Genomic DNA, 22,881 nt, shown 5'->3' on the forward strand with positions numbered 1-22,881 from the left:
TGTTTAGTGGACTAACTTTGCACTTGAAAGGATGCCCGTTCAATTACGTTTTAACAGGTCTGACGCTACGGCTGTATCTAGGCTAACGGCTAACATGCTAACTATTATTTCTATGTCACTAGTCACTTGAAACAAATTTAGGATGATAGGAGACAGGTTGAAATAAACCGAAATTTCCCTTTAAAGGCTCAGTGGACAGGTTCTATAATTCATGGCATCTCATGTAGACAGACTAAAATTGCGCTCCCTCCCTTAGCATAAGGTTATAGATTGAGTCAGTCTCCTGTCTGCTGCACAAGCTCCGTTAAGCCTGGATTCATCATTTGGATAGATGTTTTATTTATTTATTTATTTATTTATATTATTAATTCTGTTTTTCCCATTACCCAATGTCTGTACTCAGCTTCACTCATCTTGTTTGCTTCTGTTATGATCACTAAGATTATTATGATTTGCAATACTCTATGAAACAGTATATTTTTCTTTTGCTTGCTGTCTGTTTTCTGAAATAGCACCGCTGATGAGACGCTTTTGTGCACAATTTTGTATCATATTTAAAAGCCATAAATAAAAAAAATACCCAAGCAGTGTATACAGCTCTTAAAATCTGCTTTACCTCAATCAGCTATGACATTAAAGTCCTGCTTTCATAGTAATGCTTAAAAAAGGACATTTACAAAGCAGCAGCCAAGGAGCTGATGGGATCACATTTCACTGTAAGGCGTACACTGTATAGTTCCATGTGACAAATAAACGATCGATTGAAATGATCAGAAAATATACTAATTTAACGCTGACAGGGACCATGCATATGCATATATTACATATAGTCCATTTGGTTGCCAATATCTTTGTGCTTTTAAATAATAAAATTTTGAATTAGGACTTGTCTTGCAGTATTCTCACAGTGTGATATCCACCACTGCTGGTGAAAGATTAGTTTCCACTACAGGTGGGGCTCGTGTGACACCACAGAGAGCATATACAAGCAGAAAAATGAACATATGAGGCAGATTTAAAAAAAAAAAAAAAAAGGGACTCACACTGTTCAGGTACCCTCTAATTGGCTAACAGCAGCGCAACAGAAGTGCTCTGACCACCACCTCGGCTCCTTTCTCTCTCTCTAGAACAGCAGTCGTGTTTAACACACCTGTAAATTACTCCCACAGCCCTGCCAGCCTCCTCTTTCTGCCAGTCCTCCCCCTCTTCACTAATAACACCATAATGATGCCACTGTTAGTACAGTGCTGAGGCAGTGTGCTTTATGGACTGACCTCAAAATCAATTCAGCAGCACACAGGGTCTATTAATGGAGCTAGGCCTGAAACTCCTCCTCTCCTCTCTTTTCTCATAACCTCCAATATTTATCCCCTTGCCTCTCCTCACCTCTTCCTGGCTAGTCTTTGCTTCAGGACCTCACTGTGGACAGTAAATTACACATCCAGCTCTTCTCGCTCAGACCAGTTCTTTGACAAAGCAGCGGACGCTCTGCAGCAGCCCTTCGGCACACATTAACCTCATAAAGGGAAAGTAATAGAGCCTGTCTCAGCTGACACACAATAGCCGTGAAAAAATGTATCACAGCACCAGTACCTCCCCTGAACAAGGCCCACAGGTAAACTCGACTCGGTAAAACACACAGGTATGGCAGGTGGCCCACTATCCCTCCACAGCAGATAAACATGATGGTCCAATTGTGTGATGCCATGAAATAAACTGCTTTAGTTTTGTTCTCATTTGTGTCTCTGGCGCTCATAATTTGGAAATGAGGAGGTTTTGCTGCAGGGATGGAACAGAGGCATACTTGGGGGTTTGGGAGCACATTCCTGGACAGAGAGAGTAGCTGAGTCTCTTGCCGTGGTTAATTAGTGGGAGTCTGTGGGAAACCCCTGAATCTGAAACCCCCCTCCAAAAAAACCACACCACTTCAAGTAATGGCGGCCATGTTGAATGGAATTCATTGTTCAGTGGCCAGAACGGAAGATTCCATCACTAATGTCCAGTCGGCTGAGCTGTCGTCCCGACTATGAGAGGGCCAATACCAGAGAGTGGCTGCTGTAGTAATAACAGAAGACAGCGGAGGGAAAGTGGAAGGACGATAGTGGGTAAAGGGGCGTTAAAAGGGGCAATCCACCTTTTGAACATATCCAAACATTAACAAGGAGCACTACACAGTCTGTGAAAACAGTTGTACAGTGACGTCTTTGGCTCTGAAGGAGACCTTGGTGACATCACTTGGCTTGAGCTTGGAGATAACAGGTTGTTTTTTTCTTTTTTGAAGGCCTGTGTCACAAACTGGGAGTTTGCAAGACATAGATGCAGAGATGGAATAACCTGCTAAGGGTCCCTGGCAAAGAGGCAAAGGGCACAAAATGAGCTGTGGGCCCCTCAACCCAAAATACAGCCTTTCAAATCTCCATTAAAGGGATAGTTAGGATTTTTTGAAGTGGGATTGTATGTGATGCTTATCCATAGTCAGTGTATTACCTACAGTAGCAGGCAGGAGTAGCCTACCAACACAGAAGCTAAGCAATGTACTGCTGTGGACGGGGGCAGCAGCAAAACACGTTATAGCCACCTTAAAAAAGAATCAGTATCAGTTTAAGTGTATGAAATATTTAAAATATTTTCATTGCTTTTCCTTGCTGTCATATAGCAATTTTCAACAGGAAACTGAAGCCGTCTCTTCAAAGCCAGACTCCAATAAGAAAAACAGTGTGACTTTGGCATTTAAAAGTTTGGATTCACCAAAGTCAAACAATAACATGAACAAACAAAATGATTGAGGCAGCGGTAGACCAGCACCCCCGTGTTTAGCAAGTTAAAATCACTGTTTTTGTCAGTGGAGTCTGGTGGCTTTGACGAGAACACAGATGAAAAACAGAGGCTGTCTGTGACAAGGTAAAGCCATAAAAACATTCTCTCTGCTGCCCCCGTCTACAGCAGTACGTTGCCTCAGTGGTGATACTCCCACCTGCCTCTACAAACTGGGAGCGTTCCGACTGCCATCCACTGTAGATAATACACTGACTATGGACAAGTACCTCACACAACCCCACATCACAAGATCCAAACTATCCTTTTAAGTTCAAACAACACCTCTCTATATAACCTTCTTAAAGGAAGGATTTACAGCAGGGCTGTTTAATAGACTACATTAAAATTAGATTTAATACAAAGCCTCTCAACAAGAGCTTAGCATTAGTGATGAATGCAGTGTCCTCAAGTCCCTTATTGTTTTATTAGTTACTGTACTTAAGAGGTTCATACGACCAAACAAAACAATTTTATTAACAATGAGTTAACTGTGTTTCCAAAAACTTGACAGACCTCTGAGGGTGACTGCTTTGTGTTTCTGCAGTTATTATCAGGCAAGAATTCAAGTTGTATTATAAATTGTGTAAGCATATTCAGAGCTTGACTTAGCAACTACAAGTCATGATATCTGTGGCACCCTCACAACAAGAGGGTTCCTAGTTCGTACCGAGGGTGGGGTGTTCAAACCCCAGGGTGGGGGAGTCCTTCTGTAAGGAGTTTGCATGTTCTCCCTTGTGGGTTTCCTCCAGGTACTCCAGCTTCCTCCCACAGTCCAAAGACATGCAGGTTAATTGGTGACTCTAAATTGCCCGTAGGTGTGAATGTCAGCATGAATGGTTGTCTGTCTCTGTGTGTCAGCCCTGTGATAGTCTGCTGACCTGTGCAGGGTGTACCCCCCCTCTCACCCAATGTGAGCTGGGATAGGCTCCAGCCCCACGCGACCCCTAACAGGATAAGTGGTTATGGAGAATGAATGATTGAAGTCATGATATCTCAGTGTCTGCTGCTTCATGCAACACTAAACCATCTTTTAAAGATACAAATGTCGGGTGTGTCCAAATATGAGTCAACAATAACATTTAAAAATCACCATTTTGAGGTCTTGACTGTCACACATCATGTGTCAAGTCCGAAGAAATGATGATGTGAGTGGTGAAAAATAGCAACTCAGCCTGAGATATAAAACAAAGAGACCGAGGAGAAGAGACACATTGCCTGCACTTGTGACTAAACTTTGTTGTCCAAAACATGCAGTGCAATGATAATATGTCAGTGACAAACAATAAACAAGTATTTTCAAGTGATAAACAAAATAGAATATAACTTTTTAATCAAAACATCATATTGGAGAGTGACCCATCAGACGAGAAAATGACAAACCATTCAATCAATGAAGTGAGTCACTGCAGCGCTGAGCCATACAGATTAATTTGTCTTATTGCTATGCATGAAAACTGAAATAATGTTGATACAAATGATGAGTCTAACTCAGCAGTAGCCTGCTGGGAATATTAACGCAGCTTTCTATATTCTTGGTTTACTCTATTAGTCATAATGGGAAGCAGATACTGTAAAGCTCGAAAGAAATGCTGAAGAGAATAGAAAGTGCTGATTGTTTCATTCTTATTTTCATTGCAATTTGCATAATTCAGGATCAAATGGCCCATGGCAATTTCATTGAGTAGGCCACGCATAGATGTAGAGTCAATTTGGAATTATAGTTCCATCAGCTGAAATAGATTAGCAGGTTTATTTTTGGCGTGTTTGTTTCTATTGAGGGTGCAGATGTATCCTAATTTCAAGAAGAGAACAATGAGTGTAATTAATCCGTGGCACATTTGAGATTAACATGTGGTAGGTAATCAGATCCTTTTATGTAGAAAATTGAGGTTGAAAATAGACGCTTTTAGGAGAAACAAAGCAATCTCTCTGGCCATTGATCCAGCTGCCCGCTAGCTGTGAGCAACTTTAAGAGGCCTGGTGATAAAAATGCCTCTTTGAATTGCCTCCTCTAAAACAGGAATGCACAAACATGCTTCTAACAATCCACGTGAGCCCTGAGAAACACCGCCCTGTCTCCTGCTTGGTGGAGCACATTTGGTTTGAGGTAAAATTTAGCCAGACACTTATTGCAAACAATAAACAAATTTACTGGAATGCATATACACAACCTTCTCGACAGAGCTGCAGCGTGTTTGTGTGTGTATATGCCTGAGCACACGGGGTACAGTAATTGGCGACCTGATAAATATTTGTGTAGAACCTCCTCAGCAGGAGAAAACAGAGAGGCATGCTTTCAACACTAATGCCTTCAGGCTGCAGACCAAAAATAATTCAGGGATGGAGCCCACTTACATGCTTCATGTCAACATTTCAGGGGGCCTAGGGAGATGATGATGATGCGTCAACGGCAACATTAAAATGTAATGTTGTGCTGCTTTATAATAACTAGTTACGGACTTTTACCTCAAAGAGGACATGATAAAATAAATCACATAAGTAAAACAGAAATTTGCACATAAAAGAAATTAACTTCATAAAAAAACATGTGATTCTGTTTCTGGTTTTGGTCGATAATGTTTCCAACGAGCAGCTTTAATCCAGACAGAACCTGATAAAGTTTAGTCACGTCTTTTCAAACTTTAATGGCGTGCTTTGTCAAGATATGTAATCTCATTTGCAAAATCCATGTTCTCCCTAATGATGAATTCAAACACTGAACTGATTCATTTTAAAGTAATTGGAAACAACCTGTGCAGCGGTGCTCGATGGAATGACACCACAAAGTAAACAGTGAGGTGTGTTGCAGCCATCTGTCGATGTCTGAGAGAAGCTGTGGAGACATACTGAAGATTTCCGGAGAGGAATATGGAAGGTCAATTACAATCTCTACATGCAGACATACAGTGTTACTAGGCTGGCAACAAACAGTTGTTCTTATTATCAATCAGCCTAGTTTTCTTGTTCTAATCTGTATTCGTTTATTCACAAAATCATAGTTTCAAAAAGCCAAAGCTAGCACCTCCAATCACTTATTTTGACCTATTCATTCACAATGATACAAAAAAGAAAGCACATTTTCCCATTTAAGGGGCTGCCAATGAGCAAACGTCTTGAATTTTTACTTGAACTATATATTTGACTATTAAAATGTACTACTGTTGCTAGTGCATATGGCTATTGATGCACTATTATGCACTTAACATATTGCTTGTTTTGTTTTTTTAAACTATGTGTTCTATTTATTATAGGCTTTTAGGTTATTTATTATATTATTATTATTCATTATAGGTCTATCTTAAAATGTGAATTATTCTGAACACTGCTGAACCTGGGTAACAGTAGCGGATCCTGATATGGGCCGAATGGGCGTGTGCCCAGGGCGGCACTTGGTCACGACATGTGGGCGGGGGGGTGGGCGGCAGGAGCGCCTATATGGCCTTTTCAAGTGCTGGAATTTGTTATTTACGTGACAACGCCTGAACGCAACACAGGCTCTGCTCCAATTGAGTGTGTGTTCAGTGCTGTGTTGTGCTGCTGTGCGAGTAGCGTGTTAGACACTGTCCATAACAATAACTATGTCAGGTAACAAACTGCGTCGGACTCGGGTTGGGTTTGGTCAAGAAAATGTGGCCTGAGCCGCGCTCTGTTGTCACCTGTAAGTGCGCGCACGTGCTTGTGTGTTTGTGTGTGTGCGCATTGGGGCTGAACTGCGCTGTGCGCGATACAGAGAGCAGTGGGGAATTGTAAAGGCGCGACCATATAGAGACAGAAATGATATGCCGTCAAGATAAATAACATTAGGCTATTTAGTTTGTTTAATAAAAGGACAAGGTATAGACCTGCTCTATAGGCACACCATAGGGGGGGTGTCACCCAGGGCGCCATTTAGGCTAGAACCGCCACTGCTGGGTAACAAATTTCGTTCCCTCATGTTTTTAACATGTTTGAATGACAATAAACTGAACCCTGAACCTATAATTTTGTAAATTCATTTTTATATCAGTCAACTCAAGCTGCATTTAACGTTTATTTTCATTATCATTTCATCTGCAGATTATTTTCTTGATTAATCATTGGTCCCTATAATGTTAAAAAACAGTGAATATCACAATTTCCCACAGCCCAGGTTGAGATATTTATCTAAGACTAATACCCCCTTACCACCAAAATTATGTATGTGGATTTTTTAAACGCAGGAAAACCTGTTAAAAACAGGCAATACACTCCTTTCCCTTTGCTATGTATACGGCTCAACAGTAGACAAGTGTGCCTTTCTGTTTTTTTATTGTTTTTTTCCCTGGTGTGCAGGGGTCACGTTAACCGGATATTCTCGGTCATTGACCGTTTTTTTACAACGATGACCGGAAAAACTGAAGGCCGTCGGCCATTTGACCGGTTGCAATTACCACCCCTGCCCACTTGGCGGCGGGGTGCACAGTCAGTGGTTTAAGTGGCTGCCGTTTTCACACTGCAGAGAAAAAGTCATTCATCTGCTTCATGTAGCGTTGTTAACATAACGGCCTGGACACACCAGATGCGTTAGTGCCGCAGAATACTCGCAGGCGCTTGACTGTCCACACAGGCAGCGCATTTCTCCTGCGCTCTCCGTGCCAGTTAAACATCGATTCCACTCGTCTGTTCCCATCAGTACTCGTTTTTTCACTTCAACAGGTCATTTTAAACATGGGTAAGTCCATATTTTAATCGTTTTATATAACGTAATAAGTTAATGACAANGTCTGTTCATCTTTTCGTTCATGTCCTTATTAATGCACACTTTATAACTTGCTTGTTGGATTTATGAAAAACGAACGAATGAAAACTAAATGTCTTTGAATAGGCTATCTTTATTATCATTTAAAAACGAAAATTAAAATGACCGGTAAAAATAGATTATGACCGGATTTTTACGACCCTGTCGGTCAATATGACCGGCGACGAAAAAGTCTAGCGCAACCTCTGCTGGTGTGTCACATTCGATGCCACGGACAGGTGGGAAAACAGATGAGTAAACAGAAGAAAGCAGCATGGAGGCCAGTGAAAATTTACTGGTGGTTACTTCTTGTTTCTTACTTATTTAGTCTTTCTGTCAAACTTGGTGCCGACTTAGCTTGAACAATGGTCAAGCGCTGTTTGGACGGAGACAGACGGAATTTTGTGGTGGCCTGTCATTGCATCATGTCGGTAAAGGGGCTAAAATTGCTGTGTCCACCCAGGTGTCCTATTTCACTGCTAATCTTAGCCTATCGAAGGTGGAGCCAATAACTACCTGTGATTATTGCAGAGTTATTTGTCCTATGACTGAATGTCCCACTAAATACAAAAGTCAGATGTTAGTGGGTGTTAGTGTTTTGTTGTGCAGTGGGAAAGAGGCTTTAGAGACATTTACATTTGCATTTGGAGAAGCTAGAAACAGTGAATTCTTGGCATTTTTGCTTAATCAATGAATCACCTAATCCTTTCAGCTTTGATAGAGCTTTGTGTGATGAACCAAAAGCTGCAGAGTAAATAAGCTGGCAGGTAAGATCACATCCCGACTGGATATAGTGTATATCTTTTTTTGACAATTGCTTTAATTTGTGAAAGCAAGACAAGTACAACATTTACATATGTTTACACATCACCATATATGTTATCAGTGCTACTCAACTTACAGACCACGGGCCAGATAGGGTGCCGGGTGTCCTACTGACCATTTTCTAAATCGCAGTGATAATAAACTGATTCACACTGGGTATTTTTTTGTACTGTAAACCTAAAAAAGTTGCCAGAGCACATAAAAAATGCATCAAATTTAAGCTTTGTTTATATTAAAAAACAAACAAAGGTCCAGACTAAGCACTGCATGTCCTCAAATCCTCGAAACACCCCTGCAAACGCCTGCCCTGTGTGGGGATGCTGCAACTGGATTTGCCTCTTGGCAAAGATCAGCGAGGACAGCAAACACTGAGAGGGTGAAAACAGGCAGTTCATTTATTATATATAGGCAACTGATGAATATTACTGTTTATTTAACTGGCCTCTGGCCTCCAGTCATTTTTTAAAAGTGGCCCTCAGGCAAAGCAAGTTAAGTATCCCAGCTAGATGTGATGGTACTATGCTTGCTTTGACCTCAAGTCTTCCAGTACGTCCTGATTTAATCTTTACATGGAGTTAAATGATCCATACAGCAGTTAAAAGCTTTTAGATTTTATATAACTCTTCTTTTCATTATGCATATACATTTACTTTACTCCATGTCACATTTTGTTTATTCATTTGCAATTACTGTCTTATTTATATTACTTTGTTTTTTATTTTATCTATATTTTATCAATTATTTTAACTATTTTACGATTAGATTCTCATTTTGTTTTTACTTGCGTGTTCTTCTTTTTCTTTCTTATACATATTTAATTAGCATTGTTGGAGGGAGCCTGAGAGTCAAGATTTTCATTGCCAACGACTGCTTCTCTGTAATTATCTTGCTCACGATAAATAAAGAACTTGAACTTTAACTTGAGTACAATGCAAATTGTTTGCCATTTATGGACTGTGGGGTGGGGTGGTGAAAAGTGCACAGTATTGTCGTGATGCTCAGGATGTCTTCAACCCATCAATCTTGCGAGAGGCCTACATGGACCAGATGATTCGGAGAAGTGGCAAAGCGTTCTGCTTATCCTCCTCTATGCTGGAATGTTACGCTTTGCGTCCCCTGGATACAGGGGGGCTGCTCTGCACTTCCTCAAAACTCATTTTCCTCCATGTCTAGTCCATTCTCTTGTGGGAATGGATTTAAACTGCAGCCAAGGCAACAATATGTACCAGCAGCAATAAAAAGTCTCCGCTGCTAAAGCAATGAGGCATTTTAATAGGATGAGCTGAGACTGTTGTGAAGGCAACCGGGCTTCCTCTCCCTCGCTGTCTGTCTCTTCCTCTCTTTCTTAGAGTTGCAATTGTTTGAAGTTTGGACTCAACAGGGATTTGGATGATTTAAGGTGAAAACGAAGGGTTAGATGTGTAGAGTGGAGGCATGGCGGAGACGGGGGAGTTGGGTTTTTAAAGTCTGATCATTATCTGCACCTCCTGTTGCGTGGAGGCCACCCTGACACCCAGGCGGTGGCCTTGAAACACCCCACTCAGGAGAATTATTCTAAATACTCTGTCAGAACTCATTTTTTGTCTCAGTTCAGACGTACAGTGAATCTTTTTCACTCACGAGTCCAGTGTGTCAGGAATGGAGACATATACCCTCCATCACATGAGAGTCTGCTGTGTCAGGCTTCAGTCAGACACCCTGTGTGATCATCAGACCTCAGCTTAACTCCATGCAGCTTACTGAGTCTTGTACTACCTAAGTGAGAGTCAAGGAAATCCTCCTAAGTGAGCTGCTGCTTGCAACTTTCCCACACCTGGACCTACAGTCTGATCCTCTCCAGATGATGCAGATGAAACATCAAGTAGGTCCATAAAACCCAACCAGGAAGTAATACTTCACCCAATCCATAACATAAATCCTGTACTCTGACATATAGTGGTGATATATGTGAGATACCCATGGAGCTCTTATTTCCTAAAGCCCATTTCCTTTCTGATGAAAAAACAATGGAGCACTTTGCTGCATGCAAAGTTATGATGAGGGGCCCATATGAAGGAAATGGGGGAGAAAAGGACCATAAGAGGGAGCGATAATGGTGACGAATATCTTCATTAGCTAGTTCCTCTCTCTGCTCCCCAGCCAATAAAAGCTAGTCTCATAATGTGCTCTTAACCCCAGTCATGGCCGATAGACACAGGAAATCCATATTAAACGGCATCTTCATCAAAAATCATCTGGGAAACAAAGTCTGTTGTGAGCCCATGGGAAGGAAATGGTTAAAGGAGCACTTTGGCTTTCATGAATCTAATTAGCATACGTAGACGTATCAGTCTCGCTGATAGGAATAATATCATCTCAGAGGCAGAGTGTCACACCGAAAAGCAATTCAATGCTTAGTGTCACGGTTAAAGCACTCCTCAGTTCTCCTTGAATTGGCTTTCGCTGACTTGCTCTGTGAAGTTTCATTCAGATAAAGCTCCCCTGGAAAAATTCAAGTGCAGGGGAATGTCTGCTGGAGATGTATGCTGTCTTAGAGTTGGCATCTTTCTTACAGCTCCCATTTCTGTTTCTGCTCCACTGCCTGTCTACCTGCCTGCCTTCGTTTTTTGTGGGCTCATTCTCCCCGAGGTGGCAGTTTACATCAGGGGCCGCATAGTGATGGCACCGCGGCCATCTGCCAGCCAAACTGAAGGAATGCCATCACCAGCTGGCGTCCGGGGCAGCACTTCTGTCACCTCTGCTAATAGACCTAAGACACACAGGGGTCAGCTGTCCTCTGTCAAATCTGACCCCTCAACAAATGCTGCAAAATGAAATGTGTAGCACGCCACAATGCCCTCTTGGTGAACCACAAACTTGGAAAGATTTCAGAGCGTTTGGAACAATGCAGGCCAGCTTCCTCTGCCCCTGTATGGACATGAAAGTGGATATGTGCCGCCCAGCAGTCCTCCCTGCTCTCCAGGCAGCCAAATTCAGAAGTGGAAACTCTTTCACAAGTCAAAGTCCAAGGGGTTCCTGCTTCCACTGACAACCTGCGCGGCTCTGTCAGTTCATTACCTGGGCTTGCATTCTATTACAGAGCAAAACAAATAACTAGAGTCATTATTTATTTAAGGCCATTACCAGCCACTGTAGAACAAAGGCCGCCAATGTGCCAGTAAGTACTTCTAAGCCCTGTTCAGCTATTAAGTGCAGAGACACTCAACTAAAATTTAAAAAATACAAAGGATAAAATAAATTAAACATTGAAAAGACCTTAGCCATGAAGTAAGTACATTGCAAACGCTGCAGTAAAGATGGGTCATATTATTTAAAGTTGCAAGCCAATTAGTGGTATTTGTTTGCTCCTTATACAGTATGCATCTGTCATATCTATTTTAATTGGTTCCAACTTGCTTTTTGTTTTTGTTTTTTTCCCATATTAATGTCAGCTTTCCTCGACTTACTAATCCAGTTATGTACACTCAATATAATGATTGAATGTTCTGTATTAATCTACATTTAATCTCAGCTGGGTTCCAAGAAAGTAATGCAATAAAAATGCCATAAATTCCTAATTTGAAAGTGAGGCCATTAGTTTACCATCATTTAAGAGGATAATGAGGAGCTGTTAGATCACTGCCTCTGTCTTTCTGGAAACATCACTGTCGTCTGAATCTGCTCCAAATGTAGGAGCAAAACCTCCCACCCCCCCGGCGCCGGTATTTTCATCTGGTTTCAGAGCCCCAGGAGTCCTCGCTATGCCGTGATTAGTTCTTTTACTGGAGGAAGTCTAGTGAGGAAGAGGAAGAGAGAGGGAAAAATGTTAGGGGAGTGAGGGGCTGCCTCTCTCTTGCTATTGTTTGGACACAGTTCCTCTCACGCTGCATTGACCACAGACAGGGCGTGGCTGAGGGAGGCCAGGCAGGGAATATGAGGAGGGGAGGGGTTGAGGTATTCGGGTGGTGATGGATACAGGGGGGAAGGTTTAGAGCGCATTGCATACTTTCTCTGCATGTGGACAGCGAACAGGAAGGCGGGTGGTCCCTGGTGAGTGTTACAGTGAGAGAAAGAGCTGGAGTGGGTGGGATTTTGCCCCACTAGTTTGGCGCTCTGTTCCCAGCCTCGCTCATGTGCACGATGAAGTAATGAGAGACCCGGGGCCTCTGACAAACTCAGGCCAGATGGGGAGAGGATTCTTCCCCACAATTACTCTGCAGCACAGAGCATTAGAGCCAGAGCAGCTTCTCCTCTACAGAGAAAAGATAATCACTGGGTCTTTTAGGAGAATACTTAATCAACACTGTTTCTCGGCACACTGTACAGTTTGGAGGATGTCTTTAAAGGTTTCAGCTGCGTTATCTTCCTCTTTCCCTGGCTCCAATATCCTACTATGCTCAAAAGCACCTATTATAGGGCTGCAAAGTTGGAGGAGACACTGGTTCTGAGAGTACTTTTTAACAAACTCATATGAAAGTTTACTATAAAGGGACAGTTCACCACAAAATCAAAAATATATATTTTTATAGTTTATAGTTTTATAGTTTTTGTCTCATCTCTGTTTCATCTCATTTTGCTTTAGTTATCTCAGTTGTTTGTTAAATAAAGAACAAAATAAAATAAATTTAAATATAAAAATATATATATAAACAGAGAAGCTGTGAAGATATACTGAAGATATTCTGGGAGAGATATAGAGGGTCAATTACAACCTCTACATGTGACGTACAGTATGCAACGTACAATATATAAAAATAAATAACGATAAAATGCATCCTTGGACTTCGGCATGGATTTTTTTTTAACGAGTCACAGTTAAGAGTCTACTCAGCCTCTTAGCAGCTTTTTTCATTGATAGTAGTCGCTACCGGAACTATTTTCTTTCACTGAACTATACCCGCCAACGGTATCATGGAGCGGAAGGAAGCGTGCATCTACTCATGGACAAGAGACTCATGCTCATGATGCTCATGACAGCATGAGATGTCACACTACTGTCGTCCTCCTCAACCCAGCTCTGAAGTTAGTTAGCTCAGTGGTGCTAAGTGAGTTAGCAGTAGATGCACACTTCCTTCTGCACTGTGATACAGTTGGCAGGTGTCGTTAGGTAGAAAGAAAATAGTTCCTACATGTGCTCACAACAAGGTCTGTGGATTATCTTACCGGGTCATGATTTCTGGAAAGAGACATTGCTGTTGAGTTTTTCAAATGTATTTTTTTATTGGCGCTTTCAGCACCACAAGCTGAGTGCCATCTAGTTCTATTATATTCAAGAGAGGGCAGACACCTCTCCTGCTGATATCTCCAATACTCTGCAACTCACACCAAAACAATCTAGACTGATAAGTAGCACTACAGGTAAGAGGAAAACATGTATTTTAGATTTTTTTGGTGCACTGTACCTTTAATGGATATTTTCAGTGTTTCTCAATATACTCAAGAAACATTTGCTTGATAAACAAGAAGTGTACAGTTTAGTAACACTCTACAATCAATACTCTGTGGAGTCAAAAGGTCCTGACTATTGCAAACGAGGGAAAAATCAAGTCACTCTTGGTCTTGATTACAATAAAAACCTTATGGCTGACACCAACGCTTGATACCATAGAAACACTGGAGCCTCCTAAATGATTTGACAGTACTGTAATGGCCATCAGTGTTAATTGTTTAAATCTGTTTACCAGAAACCTTTTTTCTCTGCAGTACGGTGGACGGTTGTTAAATCTAGAATAACAATGAACCTCTGGCACTGTCACCATGGAGAACAAGCCGGGTACAGGCAAGAATCAGAGCTGTGGCAAATTTAGAACACTGTGTCAGTGCAATTATGAACCAGACACACAGCTACAGTTGCCAAATACATCAAAAAAGTAACCCTAAATCTGAAAGTGAATGATTTAAACTGCTGAATGTTTCATCAGGTTTCTAAAAAGCATAATCTTTAGCCTCCGCTGTCTGTTCTGGTAGCATACATAACAGACTTTTAAGCTCTGCAAGGCTGTGAGTTTTCCCACGAAGAATCTTCTTGGGAGTTGACCTTTTGTATCTTAAGCTTTCTGTCAATGAAACAAATATTTTCAAACACAGGTGCTCATCTTTTGTTCAGCCTGGGGCATTTTATCCCCATCCAAGTCCTGGACGTGATCCAACTGCAAGTCACACTGTCTGTGCTGAAAATTACTTTTACTTCCGTAATCCTGAACATCTAATAACTCCTCTTAATTTGTACAGCTACGGTCCCAACCTTGAGCCCTCTATTTTACCTTGACTGTGACTGACCGTGATGCTCCTGGACAAGTGAAAATGTGTCATCCATACTTCTTGTGCTGTATGAGTCACCAACAGCTGCCCTATGGATGTGTTTTTAAAAAGGTTTATGGATTAGTATTGGCAGATTCCCACGAGTCTGTGATGAGCACTCTCTTCCCGACTGACTGCAGGGCACCAATCTACCAAGAGTATAAGAGTATAAATAATGTAATATCCCATAAGGTGAGCTCACATTGATTTTAGAGGACAAAGCATTTTCATACAGTCTCTATTCCCTGGGACAAATTGAGTGCAAGGCGGATATTTTTCCTCACAATTCAGATGGACATCAGATATGGCAGCAATCCAGTCGACTTGTGCTGAAACATCAGCGTCGTTTAAGAATGTTAAACAAGGCCCAACATCAATGTGATGGATTAAAAGGAAGGGCCAATGATAAAGGGGTGTCATCACCCCGACAATGAATACATTACTGTCAATGGCTTGAATAAAAGGAGGCAGGTCGTTCGTAACAGTCAGCCAGAGACCTTTCCATTGACTCTATTGTACTCTAGAGCGAAGATAAGACATACACAGACAATCTCCTGTAAAAAGAGATGTGATTTGAAATACTACACAAAATGTACTAAAGCAAAATGAAGTTTTTCCTGATGCTTGGCGTAGAGATGAAAGTTTCGGGTGATTTAATCTCTTGTTCCTCACAATTAATTCGGTAAGAAGGACAGACTCCAAGGCCAACGGGAACAGCAGGCTGAAGTGCTGTGTTTATAGCCTTATTGGACATCTGTCAGAGATGTTATTGAAGCTCCACGGGGAAAGAACAAAAATTCTGACACTCTGGCACAGTATAATATATTTACAGGAAGTCAGTTCATGCATATTAAAAAACCTTGTCTGCACGGCGGCTTTGATCCTGCACAGGGCAGAGCCAACAAATGGACTAACAAACAGCCTGGCCTTGAGAGGGATACACACCTAAAGAACATTTAATCTCCCTAAGCCACTGGACGCTGACGCTGGCTCATCACGCACCAAACTGCCTAACCCGAGAGATCTCTCAGACGAATCATCCTAAACTTAAAATCTTAAAAAAAAACACCCTTAAGCTAAGCGGTTCTCAGGCTCATCCCTCTTTATGCAGGCGAGGTGAGGGGCTCTGCTGTGTTAGTTTGGAGCTGCTGGAGGACTGCAGTGTGGCTGTGTTTGGTTTGATCCGTCACCTGACTGCTGGCCTGGCCTCTGGGAACAGGAAGTATGACATCACTGCCCTGACATTCAGGAATGTGGGAATGTCAGGCTGCCTGTTAACACTGCTGGAACGATACTGAGTGAAAACCGGATGGACACAACAGATAACTCAGTGAGTTATTCCAACAGTAAAGACTAAACAGTTAGGCCAAGTTTTCAGATAAGCTTCAGTCCTAAGGAGGAAAAAGGCTAACCCTCATTTCAGAGAGGCCACTCTGTTGACAAAGGGTCATCCAGTAAATGAGCGCAGTGCAATGCAGCACGATGTATTAGCCAGTCAATTATATGCAAGCACCCATTCTTGGTAGATTACTTTACAACTGGACCGTCATATTTCCGTTGTTTACAATACAATCCTCACAACAAAAGATTAAAGGAAACATATTATGCTCATTTTTAGGTTCATACTTGCATTTGGGGTTTCTGTCACAACATGTTCACATGCTTTAATGTTCAGAGACACTTTATTTTTCTGATGCTACCTGTGCTGGAACACCTGTATTCACCTTCTGTTTGAAAGGCTCCCTTTTAGCACCTGTCTCTTTAACTCCTCCTCCCAAAAAAGCCCAAGCTGCTCTGATTGGTCAGCAAATTCAGGTCTCTGCATTGTCATTGCAGCTGGGGAATGACTGTAACAGTGTAAAGCGCCACTTTCTATTGGAAAAAAATCACAGACGGAAAGCCTCAAAACATAACCGGAAATTTTCTAGCAGGAAAATGATTCGAAATCGTGCAGAAATTCACAACATCAGCAACCAAGATTAGATGTTTCCATGACATTAGCATGTAGCACGTAGCAGTGGACATAATGTAAACACTTGCAGTAGCGTGTCTGGAGCAGATGACCGGATAAAGAAACCTGACACAAACTTGTCTTGAAAGTAGATAAAAGAAGTTGGAAACAGAGTATTCAGAAAAGTCTGAAGCCTGAGGTTATTACTTTTACATACATCTACCACATTATTTGAAACTCTGACCACGTTTGGCAAAAACATCCTACATTGAGTTTGAGCATCTGATAAGCTTTCAAACATATTAATATGTCACTCAAACTGGACTTCCAGGATCATATGTTATTGTCTCACTGGTGCCTGAAACATCTGGCCCCAAACAACCATTGCATTTTTAAAACCATGGCTCTTTCCGCTCTGAATGCCAACTAGGAGAGGAGAACCTGACGCGTCTACCTGTTCAGATGCTGCGGTTACTTCGCCAGTCTCACAGGCCGAAAAAAAAAATCTACCCAAGTAGTTTAAGTCTTGTGATATATTTGCTTTTGACAACAAGCGTAGACAAGTGACAGTGATGCAGGCTCCCTTGCCTGCATACTCTGTGTGACCTGAAGGATTAAAAAGTATATCCTCTAGACAGCAGATGAATCAGCCCTGGTTGACACTTGAATGTCTTCTTTGAGAAATTCCAGTTTGCACACTATAAACACAACAGAACACTCGTAGAGGTTACGCTGATATTGAGGGCAGAGGGAAAAAGCAGCAGCGGTGACAGTCTCTATTTCTCTCTAATAACTTTCAGCCATTGTTGTTGTGATTTGTTCACTGTGTGCTGCTGACCTTACATCACATCCTGATTAACTACCTCTACTGTTCATGTGCTTACAGGGGTGTTAAATCAATTTAGTATTTCACCCCCATAAAGTTGGGGGAATTGGAAGATGCAGTTAAAGAAAGAAAAACCAAAGTAGTAAAGGCACATAGGGATTAAACTCCAAAATCACTACATCACCCATACTGCAACTTCACAGCAAAATGTCTGTCTCAGATGACGTCATTATGAAATCAGTGTTATTTTCTCAGAAGACCTTCTACAGCTGATTGCATGTGTGAAATCTGTAGTTCCCCTTTAATTGCACCTCAAGGATGTACTAATGCATTCATCCCTGAGAAGGTGCAAACCAACACTCTGGGGGAACGCAGGATACGTATGATTCACATGCCAATGTGTAGCTAAAAACAAGCACATCAGCGCCCTTAAACCCCATTTCACACAGAGCCTTCAGGGCCCGCAGCAGATATGAGGAATCACCTGCTGCTGAACTACATATGCCCGACACAGGGAGCCATTTAATGGACACTGACAGCAAGCTGTCTGGTAGGGTATGATCTCAATAACCCTCAGGCTTCTAAATGTATCAGTACGGCAAACGCAAAACGCAGACACCCCGAGGCCAAAGACCTGGAACATGAGGTCTTTTTTCTCACTATTTCAGCGAACCAAACTTTCTGTACGTGCAAGCGATAAAGAGATGAACCTGTGCGGAGGGCAATGGATGAGGATCGGGATGAAGATGTGCATAGGGGTGTGTGTTTGAATAAGGGTGTGGATGAAAGCAGAGGTGAAGGAGACATGCAAACAGGGAGGAGAGAGACAGGAAGGTGATGGAAATATACAGATATATAAAATATGAAAAATATAAAATTGTCACCCTACATTGTGTCGTAAGCTTCAAGTTTGTCGTTGCTAATTAGCTGCTTAATAAATTGATCAGATCAGGCAAGGGGTAACAGGAAAACAAGAACACCAGGACTTCCCCTCTACACAGTTGTTCCACTCATTACAGAATAAAACTCATCATTAATGAATCCAAGATGTCAGCTATATAAAAGTAGCTTAACAAAATCTATCCTAAGAAGGTTTAATTAGACACAGGCCATCGTCTTACACAAGCTGAGGCAAACATAAAATAGCTATAAAGATAAAAATGGCAACCAAGCATCATTAGGCATGCAATAACTAAATATAAAGCTATTTATTATTCATAGTCTTTAGGTTATTACTTACAGAAAAAAAGAAGAAGCGATATTAAAAAGTATGTCATTTCGTGACACGAAGCCAAAACTTCCACATTCCCATGAAAACTTTAGTTTAAAGCTCATTCCCCATTCATCACATCTCTTTCCCAGCTAAGTAACGGTGCCATAGTGTCGGCAGCCCCTGTCAGAGATGTTGGCATACAGTTCCTGGGCCTAGAGCTCAGTTTGAGACTCCTTGCCAGAGCAGGGAAGGAGCCAGAGCTGGAGGGAGAGCAGCCCCAGAGGAGCCCAGCTGCTGCCTGGGAAACCAAACCCGGACCGGCTCTGGCCCACGCTCTCTAACCCCAGCCCCTCCCGTCTAATAACAACACTCAGTCTCTCTCTTGTTCTCTTTCTTTTCAATCTTTTCCACTGTCATTCTGGTGTGGGGGACTTTGGGGAAAAATAAGTCAGTGGAGGAACGGTGGAATGATATAAGTCTCCCCGCTGCACATTCCCCGAATACTTCCCACTGTTGATTTCAAAACATTCACACATGTTCATGTTCTCACTCTCTCACACACACACATAGAGACACAGGCGATTGAGTGTGAGAGAATGCACATTCACATCCATGCACATGCTGTGACACTCACCCCGGTAGTGGAGGCTGTCATCGTGGTGATTGTGCTGGTGGTGGTTCTCCAAAGCAGGGGGGCTGCTGGCACCCAGCTCTGCCAGTCTGCGGCTGGTGGCGGAGAGCTCGGAGCGGAGGTTGGTCACTTCCTGACTGGCGGACTGGATGGCCCCATCAATCCTTTGTGCCAGCTGTTTGTTGTCTTCCATCATTTTAAGAATTTTCCCCTGAGGACCAAATCCACACAGAGCAGCATGATGTCAAGTGGAGCATTAGAGGGGGTGAAGCTTCCTCCTCCTCTTATCCCCCTCTTCTCCTCCTCCTCCTCCTCCACCTGTGCTTCTTCTCCTACAGTTTACTTCGCACATATAAGAAAAAAAAAAGCCAAAACGCCGGTCCCTCTTCTGTTCTCCGCTGAGCAGCACAGAGATGATGTCTACCTGTTACTGCACAAAGAATAACGTCTGTGTGGCCAAGCAGCACACAGTCAGAGAGAGCATGTGTGTTGTGTGTGTGTGAATATGTGTGTGTGTGTGTGTGTGTGTGTGTGTGTGTGTGCAGGGGAAAGAAGAAAGAGAGTAAGCGCGGGAGAAAGAGAGGAAGAGAGCATGTAAAGAGAGCAAAGAAAGAAAAAAGACAGAAGAGCAAAAGAGATTTAGCTCAGCGGGCGGAGGGGAAAGTGAGTGCTCCCGCAGAGGAGAATGTGCTGTGAGCAGCTGCTCTCAGAGAGGACCCAGCGCACACTGAGATGACATGCAGCCTTTTAAATGGATTGTACCATGTGCTGGAGGACCAGGGGAGAGGGGGGGATGCAGTTGGACTGAGCTGCTTTCCAGCAACTCTCTAACTACAGAGTGTGTTGTGTATCACACACCCTATGGAGTCTGTAATGAGTTAGCAATCGGGTCTGTAATAGGGGAAAAGTACAGATTGTTTCTCTTTACTTCTTCCTCTCTCCTTGTCCCTGCACTCAGAGCCTGGCAGTAGTATTGAACCCGTTGACAAGCACTTGTCAAGCCCTCTATATCTTTTCAGTCCTGCTCCCACTCTCCCTTCCTCCCTCTCACTCACACACCCGCTGTCTTTTTGTCTCTACCACCCCCTCTTTTTTCATCCTATTATATATTCATCTCTTTGTCCTGGGAAAGCTCACCCCCACATCGGTGGAAGGGGAAGGGGGCTGGCTCAAGGCGCCCAAGGGGAAAACATTTCAACTCTGAGAGCAAACTTAGCAGAGGACAGAGGCACAGCCCTCTAATGGGCTAAACACAAAGAGGAGAGGCCCGGAGAATTACAATCGAGCTGTGCGCGAGAACATAGTGGAGCTTTACTTCTTTGATCAAAAACAGTTGGAAGGATTATATTTCAGCTTATCCGTGGGCCCAGCAAACAAACACCACCGCCATCAATTCTTATCTGTACAGCTGTAAAATTCCATCACACACAAAAGGTTAGCAACGAGGGGGCAGGCCGTTCATCTTAACTTAAAACAATCCCGGATATTGCTGAGCCATCACAACTTTGAATCTGCATTTGACATTTCATTTCCCAAGTAAGAAAACACATCCTGTCTCTGGCAAGACGCTGAGGCAGATGAGTGATACATCACTCAGATTCTGTCATCCGAGGCTCGGGCGATAACGGCTCAACGCTCATTGGTATTCACACAATGGCAGAGAGAGACAAACAAAGATGGGACTGCAAAGCGTGTGAGACTGACAACCCGAATGAGACACACTACTTGTTGGTTACACTGCTAGTTCACCACCTTGTGATGGAGTTCGCACAGTGACGGTGTTACAGATCAGATCCTGGCTATGAGTATCAGACGGGGGCCCATTAGTGTGGCCCTCTTGGAGAATATTACAAATGGTCTGACTCAACTTATCAGCTCCTGTGCTCTCTAGTGCATACTGTATTAGGGTTTCAGTGTTTGCAGTGAGACATATCTATGAATGATTTCTCAATTGAAATTCCAGAATACTTACTTTATCACAGTGTCATTACTACAGCAATACAGAATCGTCTTCCCACAAGAAAGGGAACTGATTCCCCAAAAAATGCTTTGATAAAAATACACAAGTTTAAAAGCCTCTGTTATCGTAGCTGCTGGTTGAAACAACTTCCTTTGGGTCGGACAATCACACACAGATACGTATATGATATAAGCAAGGAGTCTGTGGAGCATCATTTGGCTCCCTCATTACTCCTGAACTGAACTTTTAATCTCAGCTCGCAGAGATATTAACAACAGTGTGCCCAGGTATACACCACATCATTGTGTTTCCCGCAATCACAAAAACTATAATAAAAGTGGTGCTGAAATGATTAGTCAGTCAATTAATTAGTCTAATCTGGCAGTTTTATATCATTGTAAATCAAATATCTTTTTTTCAGGATTTGCGTACATTTTATAGACAAAATGATTGAAGAAAAAAGGTTGACAAAGATGTTTATAGCAGATAAAATTATTACCATGTTTATAATCATATTTTAGCACATGTAAGCTTCTGTCAATTAGCACAAGACCAGCTGAGTCTGACGGGAGCGTCACTATAGCTTTGCAGCTCATAAACCAAAGTAGTGGACAAATTAAAATTTCGATCTGATGATGGTGCTGGTTGAAAAGTCAGGGGATCAACAATGTTATTAAAATTCATCCTCTGGGGCAACATGAATGTCTGTGCCAAATTCCAAGTTGCTGAGATGTTTCACTTTGGGGGATTTTGGGGGGATTTTTCGGGCGGCAGCTTGCTCTCTACTGTATAGTGTCTTTATGGGAGGTTTAAGGGGGTTTATAGTTGTCATTGCAAGATGTGCTATTATGAGTAGATGTTGGGGGCTCCTTTTCCCAAGGTTTTTTTTTTTTCTTTTTCTGGCTCTTCTGACAGTGCACCCCTGCCAGTCTTAATTATTATTTTATCTTATTGTATTTTATTCTTACTCCAATTCTTTAGTTTTAAATCATGTCTCTTATTATATTTTGATAGGTTAACTGTTCATTTGGTCTTAGTTATTACTTACATTTTATTCTTTTATATTTCATACTGGTCAGTTGAAAAATTAAAATAATTAAGATTAATTATTTTAATTTTTATTCCTACTGTTTCGTGGTGTTGAAGAAGTATTTCACTGATGGAAAGACGGTCACTTCATTAAACTGGACTGTTTAAGCAGAGGAAAGACACAATACTTTAGACGTTGGTGCTATGTGACCAGAAAGGGCTGTGGCATTTGCTTTTGCTCAAGAGGCAGAAAACAACTACCAGAATGCACTGCACCACACCGGACCAATGACTAATCACGCTGGTTTGTGATGTAATGTAAGCTTGTCCTTTTTTACAAAGGAAACAATATGGTGGCTAGCAGGAGACAGACGATCTTGTATCATAGTCAAATGGTAAGATAAAAAATGCTTCTGAAATCATCTGAGGTGAGAAACATGTAACACAGTAACAGAATCTCAGTTTGTATTTGATCAGCACTGCTTAGTTTTACTGTTTGATCTCAGTATTTTCAACCTCCATTTTTACAATACAGAAAACAGTATGGCACCCACTTCCTGTTCACAAACTCTCGTATCACAGCCAAACAGTGCA

General features: G+C 42.1%; 1 protein-coding gene across 2 annotated transcripts in view; it reads right to left on the reverse strand.

The window, feature by feature from the left end:
• kaznb (kazrin, periplakin interacting protein b) overlaps positions 1–20,046 on the reverse strand; it is an 87,867-nt gene extending 67,821 nt beyond the window's left edge. The window contains exon 1 of one of the 2 annotated variants that reach the window (XM_050039242.1): positions 19,302–20,044. In XM_050039242.1, the coding sequence (XP_049895199.1) occupies positions 19,302–19,494 (193 nt within the window). In that variant the 5' untranslated portion in view covers positions 19,495–20,044. Of the gene's footprint in view, positions 1–19,301 lie in introns of both variants that reach the window. The other variant, XM_050039244.1, reaches the window with a different exon arrangement.
• Positions 20,047–22,881: the final 2,835 nt, after the last annotated feature.

The sequence above is a fragment of the Epinephelus moara genome, chromosome 24, assembly GCF_006386435.1.
Source record: "Epinephelus moara isolate mb chromosome 24, YSFRI_EMoa_1.0, whole genome shotgun sequence".
Taxonomy (NCBI): domain Eukaryota; kingdom Metazoa; phylum Chordata; class Actinopteri; order Perciformes; family Serranidae; genus Epinephelus; species Epinephelus moara.